The 11,686-nt window shown below is 39.1% G+C and overlaps 3 protein-coding genes across 12 annotated transcripts; all 3 read right to left on the reverse strand.

Moving 5' to 3' along the window:
- Nucleotides 1-453: 453 nt before the first annotated feature.
- On the reverse strand, nucleotides 454-4,398 carry LOC125201495 (protein NARROW LEAF 1-like). Its single transcript, XM_048099638.1, has 6 exons — nucleotides 4,235-4,398; nucleotides 2,973-3,577; nucleotides 2,665-2,808; nucleotides 1,814-2,054; nucleotides 1,184-1,684; nucleotides 454-1,090 (listed from the first exon to the last, which is right to left on the reverse strand). The coding sequence occupies exons 2-6, from the start codon at nucleotides 3,459-3,461 to the stop codon at nucleotides 666-668; spliced, it is 1,800 nt and encodes a 599-aa protein (XP_047955595.1). The 5' UTR covers nucleotides 3,462-3,577; nucleotides 4,235-4,398; the 3' UTR covers nucleotides 454-665.
- Nucleotides 4,399-4,880: 482 nt separating this feature from the next.
- Nucleotides 4,881-11,564, reverse strand: LOC125222348 (putative late blight resistance protein homolog R1B-16). Of its 10 annotated transcripts, none has more exons than XM_048124956.1 (5): nucleotides 11,035-11,564; nucleotides 8,975-10,902; nucleotides 8,703-8,807; nucleotides 8,282-8,445; nucleotides 4,881-7,793 (listed from the first exon to the last, which is right to left on the reverse strand). In XM_048124956.1, exons 1-3 carry the CDS (start codon nucleotides 11,558-11,560, stop codon nucleotides 8,760-8,762), a joined length of 2,502 nt encoding a protein of 833 aa, XP_047980913.1. In that variant the 5' UTR covers nucleotides 11,561-11,564; the 3' UTR covers nucleotides 4,881-7,793; nucleotides 8,282-8,445; nucleotides 8,703-8,759. The 10 variants fall into 10 exon arrangements, with proteins under 10 accessions (XP_047980913.1, XP_047980855.1, XP_047980863.1 ...); XM_048124898.1 differs by having other exon boundaries at nucleotides 4,881-7,041; nucleotides 7,158-7,793; nucleotides 8,975-11,564; XM_048124906.1 differs by having other exon boundaries at nucleotides 4,881-6,447; nucleotides 6,579-7,793; nucleotides 8,975-11,564.
- On the reverse strand, nucleotides 5,166-7,170 carry LOC125189020 (putative late blight resistance protein homolog R1A-3). Its single transcript, XM_048086187.1, has 2 exons — nucleotides 6,579-7,170; nucleotides 5,166-6,481 (listed from the first exon to the last, which is right to left on the reverse strand). Exons 1-2 carry the CDS (start codon nucleotides 7,168-7,170, stop codon nucleotides 5,166-5,168), a joined length of 1,908 nt encoding a protein of 635 aa, XP_047942144.1.
- Nucleotides 11,565-11,686: the final 122 nt, after the last annotated feature.

Below are 11,686 nucleotides of genomic sequence, written 5' to 3' on the forward strand. Positions count from 1 at the left end.
ATGGTTGGTGGGACGAATAGAGTATTAATATTAACATACTATACTAATTATTGTGGATGTTTGCGTAGAAGTTTGTCAATTAAACACATTTGTGGTTACTCAAACCCATAACCTATTAATTACTACCAACTAAGTTGCACTTCATTGAGCTCGTAAATAGACTTGATAATATACATATGAACTAAGCTCTCGAACTAAGAAGTTTTTATGAATTAATCATATGATTATGGTAACTCAAACCCTCAACCTATTAATTATCAAATGAGCCGCAATTCAATGAACTCGTAAATAGACTTGATAATAAACATTTTTTTTTCTTTTATTTCTTACAGACTAACATATCTTTTTTAAAGCCCCCTTTTTTTTACGCTTGAACCGTGTTGACTCAAATCCTCAATCTATTGCAGGAAAGAGTAACATAATTTCAAGTTTTCAACCAAATCAAAACAAACGAAAAACAAAAGTTGTTAAAACTAGTTATCAAAATTCAATCTCATTATTTTCATTTTGAAATAAAAACCAGCCTTGCGCCTTGGTACCGCCGGCTTAACACTTCTCTCTCTTCCTAAAATTTCATCCAAAAATAGTGTCCGGTGAAATGATAGAAAGAGAGTGTACACAAGAACAACACAAAGAAAATGGGACAAGAGAAGCAACCACTTCGGCTACTCCGTCCCGGGTGCAGGTGTGGGCTCGGATTTCCTTCTCTTGGGCTCGTTCTCGACCAGCTGCAATGAAAAATTCAGGTCCTGATCACAAGCGTTTCTCAAGAGAGACAAATTCCCGGATCCCACTCTATCTTGTTGATCGTCATGATGCACAGCGGGCTTCCCGTCATAGCTGGGTATGAACTGATGCTCGAAACTCGGACATGTGCTCACCCCATCTTCCAGATCAAAAACACTGCCTTCTTTGGGAGACGAATTTATATCTGGCCCGACTGCACCGTCTTCCAAGGGGATGTGTTGGATGTGGAGACCCAGAGGTTCGGATTTGTCCTTGGGAAGAAGCATTACGTCAGGAGGCGATGAGTCCCCTGCAGTCGATCCAACCACTGTCATCGAAGCAGCTCTCTGTTCTTGAACTGCAACTATAGAGATACAAAGACAAATTATTCAATATTCTCAACATTTAACAGTTGAATCATTGAAATGAGAAATATTCTCAAACATAATATACCAACCTCTTAGTGCTTCATCTGCAGTGATCAGATCAAGTTCGAGGAAATTGAGAAGGCGCCCAAGATCAACGCCACTAGTCCAGTTTTCCGGGGGTTGGCCAACTTTCAGCTTAAGACGGCCCCTATTGGCAGTCCCGCCCCAGATTATCCCAATCGGTCGTGCCTTCTCGCCATTTTCACCCTTCATTACGATGAGACTTCCACTGTCCCCTTCAAGATCAAATGTTTGTTGGTTCTCACCAACAACTAGAAAATCAGTCAGAAAACATATCCCTTTTTCATCATTATACTCAAGAGCATATGCCAATACAGTTCCGGTAGTCAAACCAGAACTTCTTCCAACCTTCATCACTTGCTTTCCCACAAGACTATCGATCGGAGATTGTAAGTCAATGGTTTTGACATTTCCAATCTCTCCTATTCCTTTCACAAATGTAGTTACAGCACTCATGTCAAAATCATCTGTGAACGGTATAAAGGCACCATCTGCTCTTACATATGTCTCTGCATAAATTGAGAATTGCATCATTCAGTTAAATCAGAGCAAACCACTTTTTGTAATTAATCATATAGCATATCTATTCTTCCAACTGAATGGGATCTGATCACGCGAATAAATACAAAATAATTAACCTGGATTAATGCCAGCAAATATCCCAAACCATAAGTCATCTCTGATGAATGAAGTTGCTCTCTCAACTGCACCAAGATAAACCCCAGGTCCTAGTGTTGGTGGTAAGGGATGAAACATCTTCTGATTTGGGTAGTCTAGATCAACTGCAACATGGCGATTTGTGAGAAAACCAACTTGTCTACTGCCGGTTTGACTCCTCACAATAGCACCTAAGGTTCCATATGTCTCCTGGTTCGCAACCTGACAATTGATACAGCATTAATGGAAAGAGTTAACATGAAAGATCAGTTTAACACTGTCCAAAACTTGGCTTAGAAATAGAAAAGATGTAGACATATAAAGATGCTAAAGTGAAAGATGGCCACACAGAAAGTTTCCAACCACGATTAAGATTTTATCAACATTAGGTGCACAAAATCGTTCACAGCCACAACCAAATCGTGCAGCCACAAGTTTCCAACGAGAAATTTTCGTGTTGGTGGAACTCCGAAGTATGTTCCTTCATCCTTGATATCCAAACTCAATGCTCCCCACCCCACCTATCCACCCCCTTTCCTGTGAGTTTTAACTCATTCTTAAATTTGAAAGATAAAGTTTAATTTTTTTTTGATTGATTTCAACAGGTTCAAACTCATAAATGCATAAGAAGCACCTCCATATGCTTCTCGACAGAAACCATGAATTATCGAAAGCCAATATCCATAATGAAATTTGGCATGCTTCTGCTATAGAGGTTTCCCTTTATTTTAAGAAAAAAGAGGGAGGGACAGATATAGAAAGTTGCCATTTTAACACTAGAATATAGCATCTTCCTAGTGAGGTAATGTCAAGTGGAAGAGAGTGCGTGTACCTGAGAGCCAGAACCAATACAGGGATCACTCCCACGCAGATCATCAACAATCTCAGTATATAATTGTTCTTTAGGTGTAGGCTCTGGCGCACCAAAATAAGAAAATTCCAGCACATCCACATCACACCAGATGCCCCCTGGTCCCTGAAGAGAGAAAAATAAATCATTTAAATATCAAGAATTTGAGTTTAACACTCAGAAAGTAACTTTTCACCATCCATCCCACCCGACCCCGCCTCCAAGAATTAGATATAACATTTTCAATAAATTGAAGGTTCGGAGCGAAAACGATAAGCATTGTCTTTTACCTCCAAAGCAGTTGGCAAACACTGGAGTGGGGTAAGCCATTGCTTGTGAACTTTCCTTGATACAAAGACTAGTATTGCAGGTATGTTTGTCAAAACACCACGTCGAATCCGGAAGCCGACTGCTGTGCCAAGACTATAGCAACGCAGGATTTTACTGTGAAAAGCCCTAATTGTCATGAGCTCCAGTAAGGTATTTGCTCGCTGACCTTCCGGCAATGGTCCAACACTTTCAGGTAAGACTGTTTTCTGTAGGTTAGCAAAATAGTTTGCCCTCTCTTCAGCATCATCTTTTATACGACAAGGCCACGAAAAGTATGCGGCACTACTCTCACAATGTTGCCCCCCTGTTCCATGAGGCTGAAGCGATGTCGGGCTTAGTGAAGTGCGGAAGGAGTGATTGCAACCGTACTTCTCAAGATCCAAGGACGATTCCTCTGACGGTGTAGAGCCTGAGCCTCGGGCTCTAGAATTTGACCTTCCTTGGTCCATCTATAGGTATACTACTGAGAGATGATTCAATTTTATGAAATCAGAAGGCCAATCCAAGGACAACTGTGCTCGTTATAGCAAACCGTAATAGTTGATTTCCTTGGTCGTCAATTCACCTGAAATATTTATCAGACAAAAAAAGCAATAAAATTAAACCACAAGTAGCTGCAAAGCGAATTATCTAACTGATAATATCCAAAACGGAAGCTCTAGCATTACAAGTAAGTAAAAACAATGATTTAACCATATTCATTAGGTTGTATTTCTATATATGCAATTACGTATACAAAAGTGTATAATATGGTTACTATACGTTATAAATCAAGGAACAAAACACAGAAATTAACATAAACTTCTATACAAATGCTCGCAAATCAATACACACAATTTCGATATCCTTCAAATAACGTGATTAGTAAGATTCATTATCTTCTCAAATCTCTCTCAACCGTTGAAAATCCTTGATCAAATACTTGATTTGCACCTTATTCCTGAATAGTGCGGCCAGCCTGAATAAATTCCTTTCCATGTACAGTCCAATTCATTGATTTTCACTAGGAATCCACCATAGCTTCTAAACACACACACAAATAGGAGTTTGTTGAGGTTATGGAGCCCTACATAGAAAGGAACTCGATCGATTGCTAACAAACACACTGAATTTATGTAATGAACTTGAACGAATTTTACAGGCTTGATTCGCTGACTAACAACGCTGAAACAGCCTAGAATAGCAACAGTAGTGAAAAGAAGGAAAAAGAGAGTGTTTCAACCGTAGTAGTAGCGATTGCGGAGCGGCGTCAAAAGGTCGTGGAAATTTTCAGCTCAGCTCATCTCGCCGAAACGATAGCCGGCGTATGGTGGCAAGAGCAGATGAGCTAACAGTAGAGGTTGGAGACTTGGAGAGTGATGACTTTGGGAAAGTGACATGAATGCAATGTTTTGCTGTTAATTACGAATTTAGGACTGTGGGTCAAATATGTTAATTCCATAAATTCTAGGGGTTCAACTCAGAATATAAACATTTGCGCACTTGATCATCAGTTGAATATCTGACTTTAGTGTTTCATTGTTTTTTTCACTTTTAACTTTTAAGGCTTTTATTTAATCTCAATGTAATTACACTTGGTTCTAACTTCTATCCAAGTGGAGTACATAATTATTTTAAATATTTAATCTCATTGTACTAAACTGATAGGGTGTTTTATTCCATAACCAGGCATACCAATTTTTGAGTTTATTTTTTTTGTAAATTCAAACCAGTATCACTTATTAAAATAAAAAAAATATTATTAGTGTTTGGAATACTGGCGTTGCATGAATGTTGATGCAGAGGAGGTATATAGTCTACTCCAATCAAATGCTTTGAAATTATGAAACATAATGAATTACTAAATTTTATAAAATAAATAAAAACACTAAACTTAACAAACACTTGGAATATAAGTCCACTTCATTCTATGTCCACAATTACAAGGGAAGAAAAAGTTCAGCTAGGTTTATGAATTGATTTAGTGGTAGAGTGATTAATATGAAAAAGAGTCTCGGGCATTGGATATCAATAAGAATGACATAAACTGTGAAGAACAACTTAGTTCGTTCAAACGCTTATCCTTCAACTAATAGGTTTGATATCAAAATTGTGATTTGTCAAAGAATAAAAACCCAGCAGCAAACTCTGAATCCGGCCTTTTCAGCTGCGTATCAGAAAATGTGAATGTTTTGGGACGCGAAGCGTTCTTTGATCTTTTCCCTCCATGTTCCATGTTCGAATAAAATTTGAAGTTGAAGGGCTTGATTTCCGAGATTCTCTTGCTCTTTTAACATCTTTATTGCTGATTCCGAGCAGAACACAACCCGTATTTCCTCAAGTGTGGGTATCTCTCCAATACTGCAAGGAATTTCATCCAATTTATGCACAGCCCAAAGCCAAAGCGTCTCAAGCACCGGAAAACTGGACTTGTCTGCAATCCAGTTAGTCAGCTCAAAACAATTCAAAAACACAAGATGTTTCAAGCTACGAAATTCCTCCTTAACAAGATTCCATTCTGTTCCAAATGCGAGGTCTTCCAATTGAAGAAGTTGAAGATGAGGCAACAACGAAAGAATTGCCATATTACTCGATGCAATCTTGCAATTGCCTAAAACAAGCTCAGTGAGTGAATTCGGCAGTTTAAGGTTATCAAAAGGATCACCTACATATACCTTTCCCAACAAATGGAACCGTAGAGATTCAAGCTTGTTTAAGCGGCCAACATTCTCCAGATGAAACTTGCCCCAACTTAACCCAACTTGTTCATTGAAGCTGTATACAATTCCCATTTCCCGAATATTGGGTATTCTTGCACACACCTCTTCTGTGAAAATGAAATTCTTTACCCTCTTGAGTGTTTGTAAGTTGTGTAATACAAAGATGTCACCACAAGGAGGATGACTAAGATTCATTAAGGGAATCTCAATATGCCTAAGTTGCCACATCTTCCAAATCTCGGATGATTCAATTTCTGTCAGCCACTTTTCTACGATCAAAGTTTGCAGACTCCAACACAATGATATCGACCGAGGAATTGATAAAGAAATTGGCATACCACATGTAAAATATTTCAGGGATATGTAGCGCATGTTACCTTGCTGAAAAGAAGGGAGTACGCAACTATCGTGATCATCAACCAACACTCGTGACAATCTAGACTTGAGTGGCGCTTCTCTTTGACGATAAAAACCTCTCGTTCTTTCCTCATATATGAAGTGCTGACGCCTTCCAACTATGTCTCGTTGGAACCAATAAAAGTTTTCTTTCTCTGCTGTCCTTATGCACAACTCTCTTACAAGATCATGAAGGAAACATCTTGCAATTTTCTTGTTCTTTTCCAAATCACCAACTAAAAGGAGATTTCTATCAATAAGGTCCTTTATATAACCCTCTGCAACTTGTTCCAAACTTTGGTTTCTAGTTGGTTTTATGAATCCCTCTGCAACCCATAATCTGATAAGATTGGACACATTTATTGAATGGTCTTCTGGAAATAATCGCAAGTAAAGAAAACATGATCTTAACCGAACGGGCAAATGCGTGTAACTCATGTATAATATGCTTAGAGGGTTTGTTGCCCTCACCTGAATATTCCATAACCAAGCTCTTATCTTTCGCAATTTTCTCCCAATACTCTTGCATCATGGGTGACTTTCCAAGAAGTCCCCAAATCACACAGATTGCTAGTGGAAGTCCTCTGCATTTCCTGACAATCTCCTTCGCCATTTTTTCTAGTTCTGGAGGGCAATCTGGCTGTGCAAATGTCACGTCACAGAAAAGCTTCCAACTATTTACATAGCCAAGAAACTCCACAACAAGCGAAGATGAGCCAAAGTAATCAACCAGTTCTTGTTGCCTGGTCGTTACAACAATTCGGCTTCCATTATCATTTCGGGGGAAGAAAAACTGTATCTTTTCCCAGGCCTCAACACTCCACACATCATCCAATATGATCAAATACCTCTGACCAAATAAACTTTTATGCAACTCTTCACCTAGCTGATCATCGGTTTTATTGTCAAACAATCCCCCTAGGCAAGAAAGTGCCTGTGAAAGCATATCACTTACATTATATTCTTGAGACACATTAACCCAACCACGAACATCAAAATGATGCCCCACAATTGAATGTACATAGAGATCTCTGGCAAGAGTGGTCTTACCAATGCCTCCCATTCCAACAATTGGGAATATTCGCCAACAATCATCTCCGATGAGCTCATCCAAAAGCTGCACTACATAGCGATCAAATCCCAGTATGGTAGTCTTCTTAGTGACACGAGGAGCTGTGATGACGACGACGTCGACAACGATGATGGATGAGGCATGAAATTTATGAATCCAGTTTCATCTTTAAACTTGATAGCCTCATCCTTGATGGAGGTAATGTCTTGTATTATTCTCTGCAGATGGAGCAACATCGTTAGGCTTTTTGTTGTAGATTCACCACGAATTCGATCAGCAGCTTCAACTTCAATCGTGTATTCAGCTTCATGAGCTGCATCCTCGATTCTCCTCATCAAATCTTCTGCTTCTGGAAAATTTTCCACAAAATCTACAAGGAAATCAACCAATTCCCGAAGAGATTGAAACTGGTAGTTGTCGAAATAAGTCATAAGGCGAGGATGAGACTTGATCTGATCCATAGTATTCAACAGTGACACTAGAGATGCATGAGCCGTCGCCGCCATCTCTAAACTCCAAATATCTTCTTTTCAAGAACAAATTGCCTTGACTCTGGTTCAGTATGTGGTCTAAGGTTTTTGTGAACCTATCTTTTCTTTTCTGGTTTCCTTTTCCTGTTTGTTTTGGCAAAATCAAAGGATCAATGAGGAGTGGAGGAGAACTCAATGATGAGCAATGCAGAGAAAACAAAAATACAGTAAATCCAATTAAAGCAGCGATGAATCCAATGAGGAATTATAACTGGCATATCTACACTGTATTCATTCTTTTTCTTATTTATTTTATTGAACCAATATAAATGGAGTAGTTATGTAGGTCCATCCTACATATGCTTTGGCCAATCAACTAGTATCTAATTAGCCAAATAATTAGCTATATTTTTAGTGGGACAATAGTGAGTAAAGAAATAAAATTGATGGGTAAAAGCTTCCGTCCAAGGCTCCAACCAATAGGTCGACGGATGGCTCCATGCCTCTCAACTTCCCCTAGACGCTACATTCCCGTCGATGTGGATAGTAACGCAACTCTAAACAAGACTAACTTATGCAAACGAAAGTTTTTCTTTTCTTGTCATTCATCTTGACAAAAAATAGGTACATACCAGTAGCAAGAGCAGCAACGAATGGCTATGAATTATCCCAGAAACAGGCTTTGTGCAGTATAGGTCGGGCTCTACACACATAGATTCTTGCCCGTCCATCATCCTCAAATCTTCGACTCCATTCTCAACACCTCGACTCATCAATTCACTCAACTTGGGGATCTCTGAAAGCCAAGTGTCAACAATTAGCTTTATCATACATAGTAGAACAAATACAAAATTCAAGCAGAAATTACCAAGTCCTAATGAAATGAAAAAATGCCTTATGAGAACTTCGACAATCAAATGCACCACTTAAACGATTTCAAACAAGAATCGTTTAAAGAATAACGACATTCCATCTAATATTTGCAAACACTCAATTGCAAATAAATGCTGAAAATGTGAAAATATAGCAGCAATGAAGCAACCAAACACCTACAAAGACGCAACTTAGTCGTAAGACGTTTCCCTCCAACTAAGAGATCGAAGAACTGAGTCATCTTGAGTGCGTGAGCAAATTGTAACTCAATGAATGATAAAAACCCTGCATACAAACTATCATTAGCCCCACACAATATGTAATCAAAACTCATTTTTTAACTATCAAATTCATGAAGATGCTTAGAAGGGACAGAGTGTAGAAATTCACATACTTCAAAAAAAAAAAAAAAACACATCTTTATAACTCAATTTGAAGTTGGGACGTATTACCTTCGATGAAATGTGAAGATTTTGGGATGTGAAGCGTTGTTTGACCTTTTCCATCCACATCGGATCTCCTTTGAATTCAATTCCAAGATGAAGGACTTGATTTCCAAGATTCTCTTGTTCCTCTAGTATCTCCATTGCTGACATGCTCGCTGATTTCGTACAGTAACGAACACATATTCTTTCGAGTGTGGGTATTTCTCCAATATCCCAAGGAACCTTATCCAGTTTATCTAAATTCCAAAGATCGAGCGTCTCCAGCACTGGAAAATTGGACTTTTCCGCAATCCAATGAAACATATCATCACAGTTAAAAATGATAAGATGTTTCAAGCTACGAAATTCCTCATTAACAAAATTCCACTCTGCCCCTACAACTGCACGTTGTTCCAATCGAAGAAGTTGAAGATGAGGCAACAATGCAATAATTGCCATATCACTCCACACCATATAACAATTGTTTAAAATGAGCTTCGTGAGTGAGTTGGGCAATTTAAGCTTCTCAAAGCGATCGCTTACGTATCCCCCTCCAAGGAAAGAGTATTGTAGTGATTCAAGCTTGTTTAAGCGGCCAAAATTTTGCAGATGGAACTTGTCCCTTCTTACCCCAGCTTGTTTATCGAAGCCATATACAATTCCCAATTCCCTAATGTTTGGTATTCTCGCACACACCTCCTCTGTGAAAATGAGATCCTTTACCAACTTGAGTGTTTGTAAGTTGTGCAAAACAAAGACGTCACCGGGGGTAGGATTCTCTACTACCATTAAGCTGATCTCGATATGCCTAAGTTGTGGCATCTTCCAAATATCGGATGGTACAACTACTCGCGTCCATTGTTCCAGAATCAAACTTTGCAAACTCCAACATAGTGATATTGACCAAGGAATAGGTATACCAAATGTATAAGATTTTAGGGATATGTAGCGCACGTTAACTTGCTGAAAAGAAGGGTCTAGGCGACTCTCATGATCAGCAACCAACACTCTCAACAATCTAGATTTAAGTGGTGCTTCTCCTTCCTCCCTACTCAATATTAGAGGTCTCATAACTGATGGCTTTTCTAAACTAGTCCAAGATTCTCGACAGTAAAAACCTCTCGTTCTTTCATCAGATATGAAGTGACGCCACCCAGCTATGTCCCTTTGGTCATAATAGAAGTTTTCTTTCTCTGCTATCCATATGCATAGCTCTCTTATTAGATCATGAAGGCAACAATATGAAACTTTCTTGTTTATTTCCAATTCAGTAACTATTAGAAGATTCCTATCAATAAGCTCCTTTATGTAAGCCTCAGCAATCTGTTCCAAACTTAGGCTTTTAATTGGTTTTATGAATCCCTCCGCAACCCATAATTTGATAAGATTAGGCACATCTATTTCATGGTCTTCGGGAAATAGTCCCAAGTAAAGAAAACATGATCTTAACCAAACAGGCAAATGCTTGTAACTCGTGTATAATATGCTGGAGGGTTTGCTGCCATCACCTGAATATTCCATAACCAAGCTCTTGTCTTTTGCGATTTTTTCCCAATACTCTTGCGTCCTCGGTGACTTTCCAAGAAGCCCTCCAATCACCCTGATTGCAAGTGGAAGTCCTTTGCATTTCGTGACAATCTCCTCCATGATTTTTTCTAGCCGAGGAGGGCAACCTTGTCCTGCAAATGCCACGTCACATAAAAGCTTCCAACTATTTTCATCATCAAGAAAACCCACCGCAACTGAAGAGCAGCCAAAGTAATTAACCAGTTCTTGTTGCCTGGTCGTTACAACAATTCTGCTTCCATTATCATTTTGGGGGAAGAAGAACTGTATCTTTTCCCACGCCTCAACACTCCACACATCATCCAATATTACCAGATACCGTCTGCCTGATAATGTTTTATACAACTCTTCACCTAGTTGATCATCAGGTTTATTCTTGGGCGATCGACCTAGGCAAGAAAGTGCTTGTGAAAGCATATCACTTGTATTATATTCTTGAGACACGACAACCCAAGCACGAACATCAAAATGATGCACCATAATTGAATGTTCATAAACATTTCTCGCAAGAGTGGTCTTACCAATGCCTCCCATTCCAACGATTGGGAGTATTCGCCGACAACAATCATATCCGGTGAGCTCATCCAAAAGCTGCGCCACATAGCGATCAAATCCCAGCATGTTAGTCTTCTTAGTGACACGAGGAGCTGATGATGACGATGACAATGATGATGAAGGAGGCATCGAATTTATGAATCCAGTTTCCTCTTTAAACTTGATAACCTCATCCTTGATAGAGCTAATGTTTTGTATTATTCTCTGCAGATGGAGCAACATTGTTAGACTTTTTGTAGTAGACTCACCACGAATTCGATCAGCAGCTTCGACTTCAATTATGTCTTCAGCCTCATGAGCTGCATCCCCAATTCGCCTCATCATATCTTCTACTTCAGAAAAATTCTCCACAAAATCAACAAGGAAATACACCACCTCCCGAAGAGATTGAAACTGATAGTTGTCGAAATAGATGGAAAGGCGGGGATGAGTCTGGATCTGATCCATAGTATTCAACAGCGACACTAGAGATGCATGAGCCGTTGCTGCCATCTTTAAACTCTATTTATCTTCTTTTTCAGGCAAGTTTGAGAAAGATGGGCTGCAGCAGGTGTAGTACGAATAAATTTCTTCTACTCTGCTTCAATATGTGGTCAAAGGCATGTATGAGCAAGGAGT

The sequence above is a fragment of the Salvia hispanica genome, chromosome 1 (genome assembly GCF_023119035.1).
Source record: "Salvia hispanica cultivar TCC Black 2014 chromosome 1, UniMelb_Shisp_WGS_1.0, whole genome shotgun sequence".
NCBI lineage: Eukaryota > Viridiplantae > Streptophyta > Magnoliopsida > Lamiales > Lamiaceae > Salvia > Salvia hispanica.

What these genes read in the sequence shown, in the direction of transcription:
- LOC125201495 (XM_048099638.1), bottom strand. Translation starts at nt 3,461, where the DNA reads ATGGACCAAGGAAGGTCAAATTCTAGAGCCCGAGGCTCAGGCTCTACA. An exon ending in GTTTGCCAACTGCTTTGGAG is followed by an intron (nt 2,809 to 2,972) that starts GTAAAAGACAAT and finishes TTCTCTCTTCAG; the next exon opens with GGACCAGGGGGCATCTGGTG. An exon ending in GTATTGGTTCTGGCTCTCAG is followed by an intron (nt 2,055 to 2,664) that starts GTACACGCACTC and finishes ATCAATTGTCAG; the next exon opens with GTTGCGAACCAGGAGACATA.
- LOC125189020 (XM_048086187.1), bottom strand. Translation starts at nt 7,170, where the DNA reads ATGGGAGGCATTGGTAAGACCACTCTTGCCAGAGATCTCTATGTACAT. An exon ending in CTTGGTTATGGAATATTCAG is followed by an intron (nt 6,482 to 6,578) that starts GTGAGGGCAACA and finishes GATTATTTCCAG; the next exon opens with AAGACCATTCAATAAATGTG.
- LOC125222348 (XM_048124922.1), bottom strand. Translation starts at nt 11,560, where the DNA reads ATGGCAGCAACGGCTCATGCATCTCTAGTGTCGCTGTTGAATACTATG. An exon ending in ATCTTCACATTTCATCGAAG is followed by an intron (nt 8,808 to 8,974) that starts GTAATACGTCCC and finishes GTTTGTATGCAG; the next exon opens with GGTTTTTATCATTCATTGAG.